Genomic DNA, 18625 nt, shown 5'->3' with positions numbered 1-18625 from the left:
GTGCTTAGTACAGAGGAATACCTATGCTGCCATAGTTTTATGGGATCTCTCTGTACAGACTATGAGCAAACTTAGGGGCTGTTCCTGCTGAATTGTGCTTAGTACAGGGGAATACCTAGACTAGCATAGTTTATAGTATCTTTCTGTACAGGCTATGAGCAAACTTAGTGCCATTACTGCTAAATTGGCCTTAGTCCAAAGGGAATACCTGTGCTGGTATGTTATACGGTATCATTCTGTTGTATGGGATCAGTATAGAGAAATTCTGGCAGAATCCTGTTGTATTTCACTTTACACATTGTAATCAAACCTATGGCACCATCAGTATTCTTTTAAAAGGGCATCCTGGCAATACAGGACAGACATGGGAGAAGGAAAGAAAGACTGAAAAGAGACTTATAGATTCTCCAAGTTACACCTTCATATAAAGCGTAGAAAAAGAATGAGGGAGATGATTATACTGAGACCTCTTAATATTCCTTTAGACGCACACAAGGAGGGAAAGGGATGGATAAGTCCCATAACAAATGATATTGGAAAATTTCAAGAGAGATTTGTACCAACAATTAACAGTATCATGGAATGTCATGGACTCCAGAGGCAAAACACACAAAAACATACTCTTTGCTTCTTGCTGAACCGCTCTGTGTTGCAGAAGACATTTAGTGATACTAATGATCAAAGCAGGTCGCATTAGAAATATTAACTATCCCTAATTTGTAATGCGGTTTTACATTTACTGCACTGCTGCCTGGAGAGCTCCGTGACCAAATTGTTTTGGAGAGCGAGTGAGAAACATTGGCTGAAGCAAAGCAAATCACTGAAGTGCCTGTAATATGTAAATATATTGGAGAAAATGTCACAGTCCCATTTCAGCTCACACTGAGCAATTAAACTGGATAACTTCAAAACCCACAAGAACGACAGTGGGCATCGGATAAACAGAATTCACGGTGGCGCTTTGCTTAATTTAGCAACCAGGAGCTATAGATATGAAAGCAGATTTCCAAGTCAGACTCCCAATTAATAATCAACTAAACCGATTCGGGGAGTATGAAAATGGTTTAATTAACTTGTAAGTGAGCCTTTCATGAGCATCACTTTTATATGAATAATTCATTAGGTTTAAACAAGCTAAATGTGTCAATAGCATCTTGGAAAGGGATACTGACATGTCAGGCTGCTCCCCTAGATTAAAAACCTGTATTTCAATCCATTCAGCCCTTGTTCCAAGGACCAATGATGGAGTTGGGCTGCTCACTGGGGGGCACAGGGGAAAAACATCATCACCCAACTTCCACTGAAACCAAGGGCTGAATAACCCAATGACTTCCCTTCTTTTCTTAGGAAGAACTGCCAAAATTCAGTTTAAAACCTGGCCCAGCTTCATGCCCATGTCACTCTACAATGTCAAAACTTGCCCAGTTTTAACCAAAACAAGGCGGCTTGAAGTCATGTTTTTATTTACATGAAACAGGAGAGACAAGAGGGAAGAACACAGGAAAATCCAGACTGGAATCTCACCTTCAAACGTGCCAACTTCAAGTAATGTTCCACTTTTTTCAAGTTCTAGAAACTCCTGCACAGTCAGAAATTTATAGTCCACTCCCGGTACCTCTCCTTCTCTAGGTGATCGGGTGGTGCCTGTTCCAAAGCAAGGAGGACAATGTGATTAAATAAGATAATTGACCAGATATAAAAGCCTACTTGTGTAATGCAAGTCGTACCTGCCTATAATTAGCAGGCTTATATCAGAAGATGCCAAATAACCGGGAAATATACATCACCCCCCTCTGTTGCATATCATGTTGCCTTAATATGCAGGCAGCCATGCTCCCGACTCAGAGAGTGACAGAGCTTTAGAGAGAGTGTCAGAGAAAGAGTGATAAGAGAGAGCTAGCGAGATGACAGTTAAAGATATATATATATATAAAGATGAGAGAGAGAGAGAGAGAGAGAGAGAGAGAGAGAGAGAGAGAGAGAGAGAGAGAGAGAGAGAGAGAGAGAGAGAGAGAGAGAGAGAGAGAGAGAGAGAGAGAGAGAGAGAGAGAGAGAGAGAGAGAGAGAGAGAGAGAGAGAGAGATTTAGTATATGTTTTATACATTATGATATTCTTTTTTTAAAATATTTTTATTTATACACATATCTTCTGTGATGTTTATACAAATATATTAAGAGGTACTCATATAAATTATACAAGCTTAATAACAGTGGTTACAATAACCAGAAAGCAATCTGTTTGTTACATCATATGTGGAAATAATGTCACAGTAATATCCATTGTTAAGTTACCGGTATGCAATATGTAGTTACAAGCCATATAAAATTTGTGCAGTCTTTTCTAGACATTATCAAAGTCTTACATTTTTGCAAATGGCATAACAAGCCTACTGAAATGACCCTGTAATATTATTGTATTGGACAGAATTACATTATGATATTCTATTGTGTTACAATATTTGACATTAGGCTAAACTCTCTTTAAAGGAGAAGGAAAGGCTAAAAGTAAGTAAGCAAGCTTTATCAGAAAGGTCTATATAAATACACCAGTAAACCCTCAAAGTAATGCTGCTCTGAGTCCTCTGTCAAAAGAAACACTGCATTTCTTTCCTTCTATTGTGTACTCATGGGCTTCTGTATCAGACTTCCTGTTTTCAGTTTAAACCTCCAGGGCTAGGGCTTGAGCATGCTCAGTTTGCTCCTCTCTCCCTCCTCCCTTTTTCCCCCTCACTCCTCCCCTCCCTGCTGTAATCTGAGCCCAGAGCTATGAGTGAGCAGGGAGAGACTCAGGCAGGAAGTGATGTCACACCAAGCTAATATGGCAGGTGCTATCCTAAACAAACAGAGAGCTTCTAGACCTGTTTACTCAGGTAGGGTAATGCATTCTGCAGAATAAATATAGTGTTATAGTTTGCAGTATTGTGGCTAATCTATTGGCAATAAACTGCTTTTTTTTGTAAACGTTGGATTAGTTATTGTCACGGAGCAAAGTCCATCATCAGCCCGAAACTGTTAATTAATCTTGTACCTTGTAACACTCTAGGGCTGATAATGTGTATAGCGCTATAAAAATAACAGATAATAGAATCACAATCATAATTTGTAAATTCGACTGCCAGGTAAATGAACCTGCTAATTAGGGTATTACTGTGTATCATGTCAACACATGGATTTCCTGGTTGGCACCCGGTCACCCACAGTAACAGCCCAAGCCTTCCACCCACTGTAATTTGCACTCAAATGAATGTGAACCACTACCACAGAATAGGCCTAAGACAAAACAGGACAGAGTTGTGAGCATCTGAAATACAAAGCGGTTGGGTTGGCATCTCAGTAGTACTGGGGTGACTAACGAGCTTGAGCCTATTGAACGGTTTCTTTTTCAGTTTGGGGGGGGGGGTTCTTGTCTGGAAAGGAGTTTCTTATGGATGGCCTGAAATGTTTAAATTGGGAATCTTGATCATTTACAAGGCTGTAGTTTCCTTGTTGATAAGTTTCCTTGGTAACAAAAATATTTTAATTATGGATCTTCACAAGAATCCCAGCCACAGCAAATGTGATCTTCTGGAAGTTTTCTAGTCAACACCTTCAGCCTGACCCTTGCTGGGCAAAAAGCCTGTTCCACACTGGTGCAAGATACATTCAGTAAGGCCAGAGTTGCAATGTATCTATATGGCCCAGAGCTAGAGGACAACATCACATCAAAAGGTTACATGGGCGTATTGCTCTTGATCTATGACTAGTTTGGGATGATATTTGCATAAAACATCTATATTCTCTTCTAGATATCCCTGTACACCAAGCTAGAAGGTCAGGTAGGATGGACATTTATTTGAGCTCTAGTTTTGTGATGTGCAGGTTGACCCAAAACTCGTGGTGACCTGTGGATTGACGGGTTTGGTTCAGAATTTGTCCAACCATTATGGGTTAGGTTTGGGTGAGGGTCAGATTGGGGATGTACACTCCTCCACTGCTCCCAAAGATTCCCTGTCTTAGAACCAGAGGAGCTTGCAGAATTAGTGTACAGGTTCTACAATGGCAACATTTTGTGGGTTAGGGTTTTATCTGAATAAAAACACTACTACTACTAGATATTGATGAACAGCTGATAAACAAATGGAACTATAAACCCTGGAACTATAGCAGGGTGACTGTTGCCCCAATGTTTCTATATATCTGTAATCTTGTTATGAGCTAAGGGGGTCCAGTCTGAAGGTCAGTTAGGGGGAGATTTGGGGTGAGTGTTTATTTGTATCCTGGGTACCCCTGGAACTATAGCAGGGTGACTGTTACCCCAATGTTTCTATATATCTGTAACCTTATGTGCTAAGAGAGCCCAGTCTGAAGGTCAGTTAGGGGGAGAGTTTTATTTGTACCCTGGGTACCCCTGGAACTATAGCAGGGTGACTGTTACCCCGATGTTTCTATATATCTGTAACCTTATGTGCTAAGGGAGCCCAGTCTGAAGGTCAGTTAGGGGGAGATTTGGGGTGAGTGCTTATTTGTACCCTGGGTACCCCTGGAACTATAGCAGGGTGACACCCCAATGTTTCTATATATCTGTAACCTTGTTATGAGCTAAGGAGGCCCAGTCTGAAGGTCAGTTAGGGGGAGATTTGGGGTGAGTGTTTATTTGTATCCTGGGTACCCCTGGAACTATAGCAGGGTGACTGTTACCCCAATGTTTCTATATATCTGTAACCTTATGTGCTAAGGGAGCCCAGTCTGAAGGTCAGTTAGGGGGAGATTTGGGGTGAGTGCTTATTTGTACCCTGGGTACCCCTGGAACTATAGCAGGGTGACACCCCAATGTTTCTATATATCTGTAACCTTGTTATGAGCTAAGGAGGCCCAGTCTGAAGGTCAGTTAGGGGGAGATTTGGGGTGAGTGCTTATTTGTGCCCTGGGTACCCTGGGAACTATAGCAGGGTGACTGTTACCCCAATGTTTCCATATATCTGTAACCTTATAAGCTAAGGGGGCCCAGTCTGAAGGCCAGTTAGGGGGAGATTTGGGGTGAGTGTTTATTTGTACCCTGGGTACCCCTGGAACTATAGCAGGGTGACTGTTACCCCAATGTTTCTATATATCTGTAACCTTGTTATGAGCTAAGGGGGCCTTGAAGAAAGGTTGGTCTTCCAAAAGGAACTTGAACCAAAAATGCACATTTTTTTCCTCCCAAATCTTCCAAACAAAATAAAACTTTCCACTATGGCCACACTAATTATCAGGCAGTAGGAACCAAAAGAATGAATGCAGCATCTGGCGTCAGTAAGAAAGGCAATAGAAGAGAACAGTGAAAACAGCTGTCAGTTCTGTGCATTGTGCAAATAGCTGAACTGGTTTATTGGAGAGTGAAGAGAGATGTCTTACTTTTGTGTCACACACACACTTTTTTTGGCCCCCAAAATTACATTAAAAGAAAAAATATAAGGATGTATCAACGGTTTGAAAGTTGGAGGTAGGCCACTAAGCATGATAAGAGACCCTTCCAGGCTTGGACTTGCATTCTGTGGATTCTGGCAAATGCTACATGATGCCACCATAGACAAATATGGGCTGGTGGGGGGAGTATTTGGGCCTCTGTGTATATGAAATGCCAGTAGCTATGTTGAGTCCCAGTGCTAGGCCAGGGATCCCCAACTAGTGGCTCGTAAGCAACATGATACTCATCAACCCCTTGGATGTTGCTCCCAGTGGCCTCAAAGCAGATGCTGATTTTTGGATTCCCGGCTTGGAGGCAAGATTTGGTTGTATATAAACTAGTTGTACTGTCATGTAGAGCCTCTTGTAGGCTTTCAGTCCACATAGGGCTACCAGAAAGCCAAGCAAAGCCCTTATTTGGCACCCCAGGAACTTGTGTTGCTCCCCAACTCTTTATAGTTGATTGTGGCTCACATGTTAAAAAGTTTGGGGGCCCCTGGTCTATGCTCTTAGCTTGTTAGTGAACATGTCAATTAATGCAGAACGGTACAGGGAGCGGCTGTATCTGTGACTCTGGTACCACATACTTTTTGTGGTTCTGAATGACAAAGCGCCCTCTATGATGGTCAACAAACAGAGCAGCGATGACCCCCAACCCAACATTTAATCTTGTGCTGCAAACCACCCACTCATGCTGTGAGTCCCAGTCTCATGGTTAGACCTTGGGAACATGTGGCATTTAGTGATTTCTCAGATGTAACAAATTGATTCCAAAACACGTCAATGCTTTGGCCAAGTGCCACATGGTACGAGTTACTTGCAATAGAATCTTATGTCAATGGGACACATAAATTGATGAAATGATTGTACCAAGCTTTGAAAAAAAAAAAATAAAAAAAACATTTGCAAAAATCTCCTACAGTCTGGATGCACATCTAGAGTTGAACAAATTATCTTTTGGCGATTGTCACACTATGCGGATTCCCCACAGGCAAAAATGCACTCATGAGGCTTCAGGCCGTGGCAGGCGATTTCTCATTAAAGAAAAAAACCTAAAAATGAAAATCTCTAGAAAGAATATTTTATGATGCCCTACTGTACCTGCCAAGTGGTCCAGCAACCCTATAGCAGTAATGATCCAGGCCTGCTCCCAGCAGCTTGTGTGTGTCAGTGGCACTGCACATGCTCAGTGTGCTCTAGACTGGTGGTGAGAAGCTTAGAACTTAGAATTTACTAATCAGCAAACCTGAGCATCAGCTTATAATTACAGCCAGGGAAGCTCATTTTCTGCTGGATAATTAGTGACGAGCCCTAAGCTTAGCTTCTCAACAGCCAATCAGAGCCCACTGAGCATGTGAGTGTCACAGACACTTTCCAAGATGGTGACCCCCTGTGACAAGTTTGAAGTCCTGGATCATTGCTGCTATTGACCAGCTGAAACTTTAGCCTCGTGCAATAAGTTCACTATATAAAATGTGGTGTTTTTAGGGTTTAGTTCTTCTTTAAGGGGAAACAATAAAAGAACATTGTTCTGCCCCATTTCCCTAATTCTCTGTGTCAATAAGGGAGGGAAAACAATAGGGAGAAAGGGGTGGGGACGCCCCAGATAAACAAACTATTCATTTCCACTGGTGCAAAAAGAGATGTTGCTTTCAGGTACAAGAGGCCCCTGTGGATTGTCACTACTATACGATGATTTATGGGGGTAAAATAGCAGGGCCAACGTCCCCTCTGGACAACTGCTTGTGAATCTCAGCAAATACTGAAATCTCTATTGGCTAAACGAGAGGAGAGAAATGCACCCCCCCCCAGTAGCTGCTGAACTAACTGCCTGCTGGCCGCACGCCTGACAGATGGTGAATCAAAGGGGTTTGTGAGCCGTCTGAATGTGTGCGATGATTATAAACCTCACTGAAACAAACCCACACAATGTTTGTGTTCCAGTGCTGGGGAGGCACAAAAATACACACAATGGGGGGGGGGGCTGCACTTTTGTATTTGCTTTCATGTCACAGGGATTCTCACCCAAATGACAAAAAATCAGTCTGAGCAACTTCCCAATGTAAATGAATGAATATTGAACGCAGTATTTGCTGATCCTTTCACTTCTCTAGTTCTGACTTCTGCTACATTGTTTCAGGAGTCAGAACCAGCAGACCAGAGAAGATAAACACAGCAAGACAGTTACCCCGATGTGGCAGCCCAATAACCCTCCAGTCCGACTCTGAAAACGATTCATTGATATCAGAATAGTAACATTATTCCTAAACAATTCCTGGAGGAAACTCATACAGACACAGGGTCAACATTAGGGATGCACCAAATTCACTACTTTTGATTCGGCCGAACCCCCTGAATCCTTTGTGAAAGATTCGGCCGAATACCGAACCAAATCCTAATTTGCATATGCAAATTAGGGATGGGAAGGGGAAAACATGTTTTACTTCCTTGTTTTGTGACAAAGTCACGCAATTTCCCTCCCCGTCCCTAATTTGCAAATTAGGAATTGGTTCGACTGGGCAGAAGGATTCGGCCGAATCCAAATCCTGCTGAAAAAGGCCTAATCCTGGATTCGGTGCATCCCTAGTCAACATGCAAACTCCTTGCAGATATTCCCCAGGCTGGAATCAAACTCAGGACCCAGTGGCAACAATGACAATCACGGAGCACCCATGACACCTATAGTCAGGGAGATGGTAAGGGTGACAACAAAACAATGATCCATGGTCCTCATGTTCAACCCAGGTGTATATTTACCCTTTAACAAGCAAAATGATCAACTGATTAGCTAAATGTAGCTGAAATCCTTATTTGTCCAGGTCCCTAATAATGCAAATATCAAGCAGATGGATTGTAAGGCTACATTTTTAATGCATTTGATTTTACAGCCTTTTTCACGGACATGGTTGCTGAGGTGTCTCCCTAGCAACACAATCATTTCAATATCAAACTGGAGAACCAAAAAAAGTTAAATCATTCAAAGCAAGCCAAAGTCATTGCAAATCATAATTTAAAAATATATACAGGTATGGGACCAGTTATACAGAATACTCAGGATGTGGAGCTTTCAGGATAACGGATCTTATTGTAATTTTTATCTTCACTACTAAAAGATCATGTAAACTTTCTGGATAACCAATCCCATAGTTGTATAACTCATAATTAAAAAATATATACAGGTATGGGACCTGCTTGGGACCTGGGGCTTACAGGATTTTCCTGTAATTTATATCTTCATACCTTAACTATTAGAAAATCATATAGACATTAAATAAACCCAATAGGCTGGTGTTGCTTCCAATAAGGATTAATTATATCTTAGTTGGGATCAAGTACAAACTACTGTTTTATTATTACAGAGAAAAAGGAAATTTAAAAAAATTCGGATAATTTGAATGAAACGGGGTCTATGGGAGACAGCCTTTCCATAATTCTGAACTTTCTGGATAACAGGTTTCCGGATAATGGATTCAATAGATGTATATATTTTTAGTAGGGATGCACCGAATCCAGGATTCGGTTCGGGATTCGGCCTTTTTCAGCAGGATTCGGATTCGCTCGAATCCTTCTGCCCGGTCGAACTGAATCCAAATCCTAATTTGCATATGCAAATTAGGGGACGGAAATCACGTGACAAGGAAATAAAAAATGTTTACCCCTTCCCATCCCTAATTTGCATATGCACATTAGGATTCGGTATTCGGCCAAATCTTTCGCAAAGGATTCGGGAGTTCGGCCGAATCCAAAAAAGTGTATTCGGTGCATCCCTAATTTTTAGAACATCTTCCTCTTGATATTCTTAAACCACACAGCACAGAATACAAAATAGTTTTTTTTTTTTTAACTTTTGCATCAAAACGTGGATTTGCCGTTAGCGCGCAGCCTCGTAACAGAGTGTTCCAGAACGGCTCCATATAAATAAATCATCCTCATGATCTTCTCTGAGTGCTTTATGTCACTCGCTCTTCCCCATCATCTCTTTATTATGTATAGCAGAACTCCACCAACGGGACAGAATATCTGCGAGGTACTCCTGTCACAAGTGTAATTACCATTGCCGCGCTAATTAACAACCCACATGGAGGCGGCTTACGAGTTTCCTCATCTCAAACCATTACACTTGCAGCTCTACCATAATAACACCGACCCAGCAAGGGATAAATGGGAGAGGAAATTGCCGTGAAGAAGGGAAAAAAATCCACATTTTGCAATGGAATATTCTGCATTAGACGGTAATAATATTATGAATTTTAAAGCGGTGGTTCACCTTTAAGTAAAGTTTTAGTAGGTTATAGAATGGCCAATTCTAAGCAACTTTTCACCCACCTTAAAAAAATGCTACAAATGTATTGTTATTGCTACTTTTTATTACTCGTTTTTCTATTCAGGCTTCTCCTATTCATATTCCAGTCTCTTATTCAAATCAATGCGTGGTTGCTAGGTTAATCAGGACCCTAGCAACCAGACGGCTGAAATTGCAAACTGGAGAGCTGCTGAATAAAAAGATAAATAACTCAAAAGCCACAAATAAAAAAATGACAGGCAATTGCAAATTGTTTCAGAATATCCCTCTCTACATCATACTAAAAGTTCATTTAAAAGGCTCAGGCCTGATCTGCCCCGCAGAACTTGATAAGGAAGGTTGTGGTCAGCCAATGAAGGACACAATGAATTTAGCCATACCTTCCAACTGTCCCGTTTTTAGAGGGACAGTCCCTCTTTTGACAGCTCAACCCGCAGTCCCTCATTTGTACTGGAAAGTCCTGTTTTTCTCTGCACTGAACAGCCAGAAAAAGAAACAATGTTTCTGCTTTTGGCAGAGAGCCCAGAACAGCCACAGATAAGATACTTTTGTAACAATTTTGAGATAAGCAAATAAGTAATTGTAGCAATATAAGATAACAGGTCTTTTGGGAGAAGTTAGACTCACAGCTTGCAGGCTGAACCAGTGGTACCAACAGAAGCACAACAAATTATATCCAGCTCTTAATATTTCCATCAGATAAATCCATAGTGGAAAAAAAAAAAAAAAATTAAGTATAGTTGCCCTTTAAATTATAAATAAATTAATAAGTAAGGCCCCGGCCTTCCTCCAGTGCACACTTTATTCTCCCTTGTTATTTATCATATCTCACGTGGATTTTTACTTAACGTCGATTTTTTTTCCGTAAAAATATAAAGTTTTCTGGTAAAATCCAGGTTCCATTGAGATCACTGCCTTTATATACGAGGGGTGGACTAACTGCAGCAGCGGGAGGAGGAAGAAAGGAAAAAACACTGACAGCTGGCCGCCTGCCCACAATACAAATCCTATAAAAGGCTCTCAATTTACCAAAAGTCACTCCTGGACAAAAAAAAAAAAAAGCTCTTTAGATGGTCAATGCACACGTTGAACTACAGGGCCCTGACCATGATCAGCAGTGTTTGTTTAGCCCTATGGCTCCCCACTAGCCAAGACTACAATTCCCACATGGCCTTCCATGTTCGGAGATTAACTGGCCTGTAAATAAATAAATCCTACTGCAACATCTTTCAATGGTATATGCAGTCATGGCCAGCAGTGCAGAGAATAGGCTCAGGGGCATTAAGTTTGCCTTTTCTTTTTACCTTTTGGACCCTAAAGAGAAACCAACCAGAGCCATCATTACATAGTGAATAAAGTACCCCCTGTTGCAAAATATAAGGATATTAGAAGTTACTGGGGACTTCCATGACCATAAAAGTATGAGGCCGAATATACAGGTCATGGAACTCCAAGGTGACTTCTAATATCCTCATATTTTGCAACAGGAGGTACTTTATTATAATACACAAGTTTCAGACTGTCATGTGACAGAAATGACATCACTAAGCTCCGAGTATAACAGGTGACATCACTAAGCACCGTTTATAAGGATATAATTATTACTACAGACTGCAGCTTCTTGTCAGTTCTGAGCTTCATCACTGACCTTCCCAGTTGTAACCTCCCCACTGAGGACTTGGACTCTTCCTAGTCTTGTATCCGATCAATGCTGTTCCCTCTGTAATGTGAAAGCCCCCGAGGGGGGTGAGGGGATCCAAAACCACCTGTCATCCCAACAGATGCAGCTTCTACAATGCTCCTTTCAGACAAATGAACAACTTGACTGCAAGAGCTCCAGCCCCCAATACACAGCAGCCGAGTAGCACTGACTTCTACTAATGGCTCCCCCTCCCAATATGGACTACTAAAACTGGGCAGGAACAGCTGTTTGTTTTATTGTAGGTCCAATGAAAAGGGGAACCTGCAAGGAACATGATCTCTCACCATTTACTGGCTGTTAAACATACACCCAGTCTAATAAATATACAACAGGTTGGATAAAAGCCACAGGGCACCACCCACGTGTTTCCTTTTCTGCAGTGTTGGACTGGGCTTCCCTCTCAACAATTACGGCTGAATGTAAAATCACAGGTACAAACTACAGTTGTATCCAACTGTCGGATGAAGACGCAGCATGTGGCGTTCACATCCGACAGTCAGATACATGCAGTTTGTACCTGCGTTGCTCTCCCGCTAGTTACACCACTGATTCAGTTCCATCACCCTCTGCACATCCGACACGTTGCAAGCATGTCATCACAAGGCGACGAATCGAAAGCCACCCAACCATGTCCACTTTGGTTCAGAAACACTTGGGCTGAGCAGGACATACAATACTTTTTAAAAATTTCCAGTGCGCCAATCCCCAAGTGCTCCAGACCCAATGAAAATGTGCCCATGTGTGCGAATAAGGGTGTGGGAACAGGGGTGAAGAACAGCAGGCCGAGGGCATGACCAGGGTTGGACTGGGTGGCCCAGGGCCCATCAGGGTCTCCTGAGCCCGGACTCTGCTGCAAATCCCCTCCAGCATTACCCGCCGCCCCACGTGCAACTAGTTTTGACGCATCCAGGGCCGGAAACAGATCGTGGCAGCAAGGAGCGGGTCTAGGCTTGTGGGGCTCACCGTGTCTAGGCTTGTGGGGCTCACGAGAGCTGGGGCCCACCGGGTTTTTTTCCGGCGCCCTGTCCGACCCTGGGCATGACCGTGTCCCATGAGCCTAGTTTGGTTCTTATAGATCAGTGGTTGTCTGAACTTGGTTTAAGGCCACTCTTGAAGGTTGTTCTGGAAAACACTGTGGTATCAGTCACTCGCTCCAAATCTCAAATACCAAACTGACCTTCAAGTTTGACTTTCTAAGACGGCAAATAAGATATGTTCCCCAAATCTCACATAACTGGCCTTCAGGCTGAGCCTCTGGGTTCCACCGAAAGGGGCCAACCCCAGAGTATGGGAACCACTCTCATTGTAGGATACGCTGTAGAGTCATACAAGCTGGGAAAGGAGGAGGACGATGAGAAGGAAGGGACAACATTGTGCAGTATTAAGGGCCAGAGAACTGGGGTGGACCATAGAGGAAGCAGAGGGCTGCTGCCTGGGCTCATATGTTATCTCAATATATTGCGGAAGGGTTGTAAATCATTCAGTTCACATGGGTGGGGGGGGGGGGTGTCACTGAAATATTACAGTGGTCTTTAAAGTAATACTACTGGTAATATATTTTACTTAGTGTAAAGCCCTCTTTGCTAAGGCTTAGGGCCCCATTCAGACCCACTATTAACTCCAAGCCCGTATGTTAGTAGAAGCCTCACTAGGACACGTTCCACACAAGTCAAAAACATGACAATAAAATTAGTGTGGCCATTTTCTCCAGCCAAGTATGAAGAGTCGGCGAACGCAAATAATGGTCAGATCTCCTCGGCGGAATCTATCATCGTTCCGGTGGAAGGAACTGCATCAGATGTCATTAAGCAAGGCTGGGCGAATAAATATTCCTGTAATGTTGCAGAGGTTACGAGATGAAGCAGTAATCATCAGACCAGCAGCTGTTTGCTCCAAGCCTCGGCATCAATCATCGGCTGCCATGCACACCGCAATAAAACCAAGAGTTTCATGAACAGAGGGAAGGCTACTGCTTTATCCTACCAGTTCAACCTCACATGCACTGGTGCAACAATAGTAGGAGCAGCCCCTATATCAGCTGGATAGTTGGTTCCAGAAAGAGTATTATTATTACTACTACTGAGTAATGTTCCCCTCAAGGCAGAACCATAAGTTCTCCAAGCAGCAGAATCTATGGGGGGGGACCCATGAGAGCCTTGTATTTCTGTATGCTTGTGCTAAATGCCATTGCACTAGTCTAATCCCTTCTGCTGACAGTTGGCGGCTCCCAGAAATGATCAAACGCTAATGGCAGTTTAGTGCTACACGGCAGAAATGACGCAATTGCCACCTCTGACCACAACTTTCCCCTGGTCCATATGGAGAGCCACCCACAAGTTTTCGTCTTTAGAAAGAAAGGTTTACAGAAATAATTAGGCTAGTATATTTATTTATAGGCCACAAATATATATAGAACCCTAGCCATAAAGTGGGACAACTGCAGTAAAAACTAATTGCTTATTGCTCTTAATTAAATCCAATCCAGATTGGAAACACCTGCTTTGCATCTCTTATTTCCTCAAGCGTTTTCCTTACTGTAAAAATAATGGCTTTATTCTCCCCATAAAATGTGTATTTTTAGCATTTGGCGCTGCGCTGAGAAGCCCTCATTATAAATACCAAGTGAAATGGTAAAGGTGGCGGCAGCTCCCGGGTTGCAGAAAAGCAATTTTATCTCCTCCCCGAGGAGGGTTTGATCAATGATTGGGAAGCGAGTGTGGAAACCTGACGCAGCACATTTGACTGATTGTAATGAAAGTGTTTTGCACAGTCAGCTTTTCCTTCCTGGGTCTCTCCTCCCCCCCCCCCAAAAAAAACCTTGCCCATTGAGTCTTTGTGTTACCCATCAGCACCTGACTCAAGCCCTTTACTGTGGTCTGGATAATGTGAACTGAATTTCCCCTACCTCCTACGTTTGGCTTTCCCAAAAGGTATTTCTGCCTCGTGCTTTGCATATTCACCTCGTTTCACTTATATAATTGAGTAACTGATCATCTGGGTAATGGCACATGGGGTGTTTTGACTGTATAAGGCTTCACTTCATAAAGTTATGTCTGACATTTTAATTGAATCCAACCCTCAGATGTGCTATAAAATAAATAATTTGCCCACTGCATGTAATAGGTTGGACAGCATTGATAAAAGGTTGGGCCCCCTTAGCTCATAACAAGGTTACAGATATATAGAAACATTGGGGTGTCACCCTGCTATAGTTCCAGGGGTACCCAGGGTACAAATAAACACTCACCCCAAATCTCCCCCTAACTGACTTTCAGACTGGACCCCTTAGCTCATAACAAGGTTACAGATATATAGAAACATTGGGGTAACAGTCACCCTGCTATAGTTCCAGGGGTACCCAGGGTACAAATAAGCACTCACCCGAAATCTCCCCCTAACTGAACTTCAGGCTGGACCCCCTTAGCTCATAAGGTTGCAGATATATAGAAACATTGGGGTAACAGTCACCCTGCTATAGTTCCAGGGGTATCCAGGGTACAAATAAGAACTCACCCGAAATCTCCCCCTAACTGACCTTCAGGCTGGGCCCCCTTAGCTCATAACAAGGTTACAGATATATAGAAACATTGGGGTAACAGTCACCCTGCTATAGTTCCAGGGGTACCCAGGGTATAAATAAGCACTCACCCCAAATCTCCCCCTAACTGACCTTCAGACTGGGCCCCCTTAGCTCATAACAAGGTTACAGAGATATAGAAACATTGGGGTAACAGTCACCCTGCTATAGTTCCAGGGGTACCCAGGGTACAAATAAGAACTCACCCCAAATCTCCCCCTAACTGACCTTCAGGCTGGGCCCCTTTAGCTCATAACAAGGTTACAGATATATAGAAACATTGGGGTGTCACCCTGCTATAGTTCCAGGGGTACCCAGGGTACATATATCCACTTACCCCAAATCTCCTCCTAACTGACCTTCAGACTGGACCCCTTAGCTCATAACAAGGTTACAGATATATAGAAACATTGGGGTAACAGTCACCCTGCTATAGTTCCAGGGGTATCCAGGGTACAAATAAGCACTCACCCCAAATCACCCCTCTAACTGACCTTCAGACTGGGTCCCCTTAGCAAATAACAAGGTTACAGATATATAGAAACATTGGGGTAACAGTCACCCTATTATAGTTCCAGGGGTACCCAGGGTACAAATAAGCACTCACCCCAAATCTCCCCCTAACTGACCTTCAGACTGGGCCCCCTTAGCTCATAACAAGATTACAGATATATAGAAACATTGGGGTAACAGTCACCCTGCTATAGTTCCAGGGGTACCCAGGGTACAAATAAGAACTCACCCCAAATCTCCCCCTAACTGACCTTCAGGCTGGGCCCCCTTAGCTCATAACAAGGTTACAGATATATAGAAACATTGGGGTAACAGTCACCCTGCTATAGTTCCAGGGGTACCCAGGGCACAAATAAGCACTCACCCCAAATCTCCCCCTAACTGACCTTCAGGCTAGGCCCCTTTAGCTCATAACAAGGTTACAGATATATAGAAACATTGGGGTGTCACCCTGCTATAGTTCCAGGGGTATCCAGGGTACAAATAAGCACTCACCCCAAATCACCCCTCTAACTGAACTTCAGGCTGGACCCCCTTAGCTCATAACAAGGTTACAGATATATAGAAACATTGGGGTAACAGTCACCCTATTATAGTTCCAGGGGTACCCAGGGTACAAATAAGCACTCACCCCAAATCTCCCCCTAACTGACCTTCAGACTGGGCCCCCTTAGCTCATAACAAGATTACAGATATATAGAAACATTGGGGTAACAGTCACCCTGCTATAGTTCCAGGGGTACCCAGGGTACAAATAAGAACTCACCCCAAATCTCCCCCTAACTGACCTTCAGGCTGGGCCCCCTTAGCTCATAACAAGGTTACAGATATATAGAAACATTGGGGTAACAGTCACCCTGCTATAGTTCCAGGGGTACCCAGGGCACAAATAAGCACTCACCCCAAATCTCCCCCTAACTGACCTTCAGGCTGGGCCCCTTTAGCTCATAACAAGGTTACAGATATATAGAAACATTGGGGTGTCACCCTGCTATAGTTCCAGGGGTATCCAGGGTACAAATAAGCACTCACCCCAAATCACCCCTCTAACTGAACTTCAGGCTGGACCCCCTTAGCTCATAACAAGGTTACAGATATATAGAAACATTGGGGTAACAGTCACCCTATTATAGTTCCAGGGGTACCCAGGGTACAAATAAGCACTCACCCCAAATCTCCCCCTAACTGACCTTCAGACTGGGCCCCCTTAGCTCATAACAAGGTTACAGAGATATAGAAACATTGGGGTAACAGTCACCCTGCTATAGTTCCAGGGGTACCCAGGGTACAAATAAGAACTCACCCCAAATCTCCCCCTAACTGACCTTCAGGCTGGGCCCCTTTAGCTCATAACAAGGTTACAGATATATAGAAACATTGGGGTGTCACCCTGCTATAGTTCCAGGGGTACCCAGGGTACATATATCCACTTACCCCAAATCTCCTCCTAACTGACCTTCAGACTGGACCCCTTAGCTCATAACAAGGTTACAGATATATAGAAACATTGGGGTAACAGTCACCCTGCTATAGTTCCAGGGGTACCCAGGGTACAAATAAGCACTCACCCCAAATCACCCCTCTAACTGAACTTCAGGCTGGGTCCCCTTAGCAAATAACAAGGTTACAGATATATAGAAACATTGGGGTAACAGTCACCCTATTATAGTTCCAGGGGTACCCAGGGTACAAATAAGCACTCACCCCAAATCTCCCCCTAACTGACCTTCAGACTGGGCCCCTTAGCTCATAACAAGGTTACAGATATATAGAAACATTGGGGTAACAGTCACCCTGCTATAGTTCCAGGGGTACCCAGGGTACAAATAAGAACTCACCCCAAATCTCCCCCTAACTGACCTTCAGGCTGGGCCCCCTTAGCTCATAACAAGGTTACAGATATATAGAAACATTGGGGTAACAGTCACCCTGCTATAGTTCCAGGGGTACCCAGGGCACAAATAAGCACTCACCCCAAATCTCCCCCTAACTGACCTTCAGGCTGGGCCCCTTTAGCTCATAACAAGGTTACAGATATATAGAAACATTGGGGTGTCACCCTGCTATAGTTCCAGGGGTATCCAGGGTACAAATAAGCACTCACCCCAAATCACCCCTCTAACTGAACTTCAGGCTGGACCCCCTTAGCTCATAACAAGGTTACAGATATATAGAAACATTGGGGTAACAGTCACCCTATTATAGTTCCAGGGGTACCCAGGGTACAAATAAGCACTCACCCCAAATCTCCCCCTAACTGACCTTCAGACTGGGCCCCCTTAGCTCATAACAAGGTTACAGAGATATAGAAACATTGGGGTAACAGTCACCCTGCTATAGTTCCAGGGGTACCCAGGGCACAAATAAGCACTCACCCCAAATCTCCCCCTAACTGACCTTCAGGCTGGGCCCCTTTAGCTCATAACAAGGTTACAGATATATAGAAACATTGGGGTGTCACCCTGCTATAGTTCCAGGGGTATCCAGGGTACAAATAAGCACTCACCCCAAATCACCCCTCTAACTGAACTTCAGGCTGGACCCCCTTAGCTCATAACATGGTTACAGATATATAGAAACATTGGGGTAACAGTCACCCTGCTATAGTTCCAGGGGTACCCAGGGTACAAATAAACACTCACCCCAAATCTCCCCCTAACTGACCTTCAGACTGGGCCCCCTTAGCTCATAACAAGGTTACAGAGATATAGAAACATTGGGGTAACAGTCACCCTGCTATAGTTCCAGGGGTACCCTTGCACACACATGTCATAGCAGAGGAGAGTGAATACAGACTAGGGGTAGGCAGAAAACACTAACAGGTACCAAATTATGGAAACATACCTTCTCCAGAAAATCCCAGGTCCTAAGCATTCTGGATAACAGGTCCCATACCTATACTTCTCAGTCTAGCACTGCTGCATGGCAGTTTTGGGGTCCAAGGTGGTGGTGCAATTGGAGCCAGTAATCGCAGGTACAAGGGGACCAATGGGAGATACAGAAGAAAATGTTCCACAATGTTCAGAGGGAATTCTCTGTGTCGCCACAACTAGCAGCAATTTTGTGGCTTAGAAACATTTCACGTGGCATTAAATAATACAGCACT

General features: G+C 43.5%; 1 protein-coding gene across 10 annotated transcripts in view; it reads right to left on the bottom strand.

The window, feature by feature from the left end:
* magi1.S (membrane associated guanylate kinase, WW and PDZ domain containing 1 S homeolog) overlaps positions 1-18625 on the bottom strand; it is a 300879-nt gene that overhangs the window by 85730 nt on the left and 196524 nt on the right. For all 10 annotated transcript variants that reach the window (XM_041561777.1, XM_041561779.1, XM_041561778.1 and 7 more), the window contains one exon: positions 1525-1644. In XM_041561777.1, the coding sequence (XP_041417711.1) occupies positions 1525-1644 (120 nt within the window). The remainder of the gene's footprint in view (positions 1-1524; positions 1645-18625) is intronic.

The sequence above is a fragment of the Xenopus laevis genome, chromosome 4S (genome assembly GCF_017654675.1).
Source record: "Xenopus laevis strain J_2021 chromosome 4S, Xenopus_laevis_v10.1, whole genome shotgun sequence".
Classification (NCBI taxonomy): Eukaryota; Metazoa; Chordata; class Amphibia; order Anura; family Pipidae; genus Xenopus; species Xenopus laevis.
This window is presented reverse-complemented; position numbering and strand designations above follow the sequence as displayed.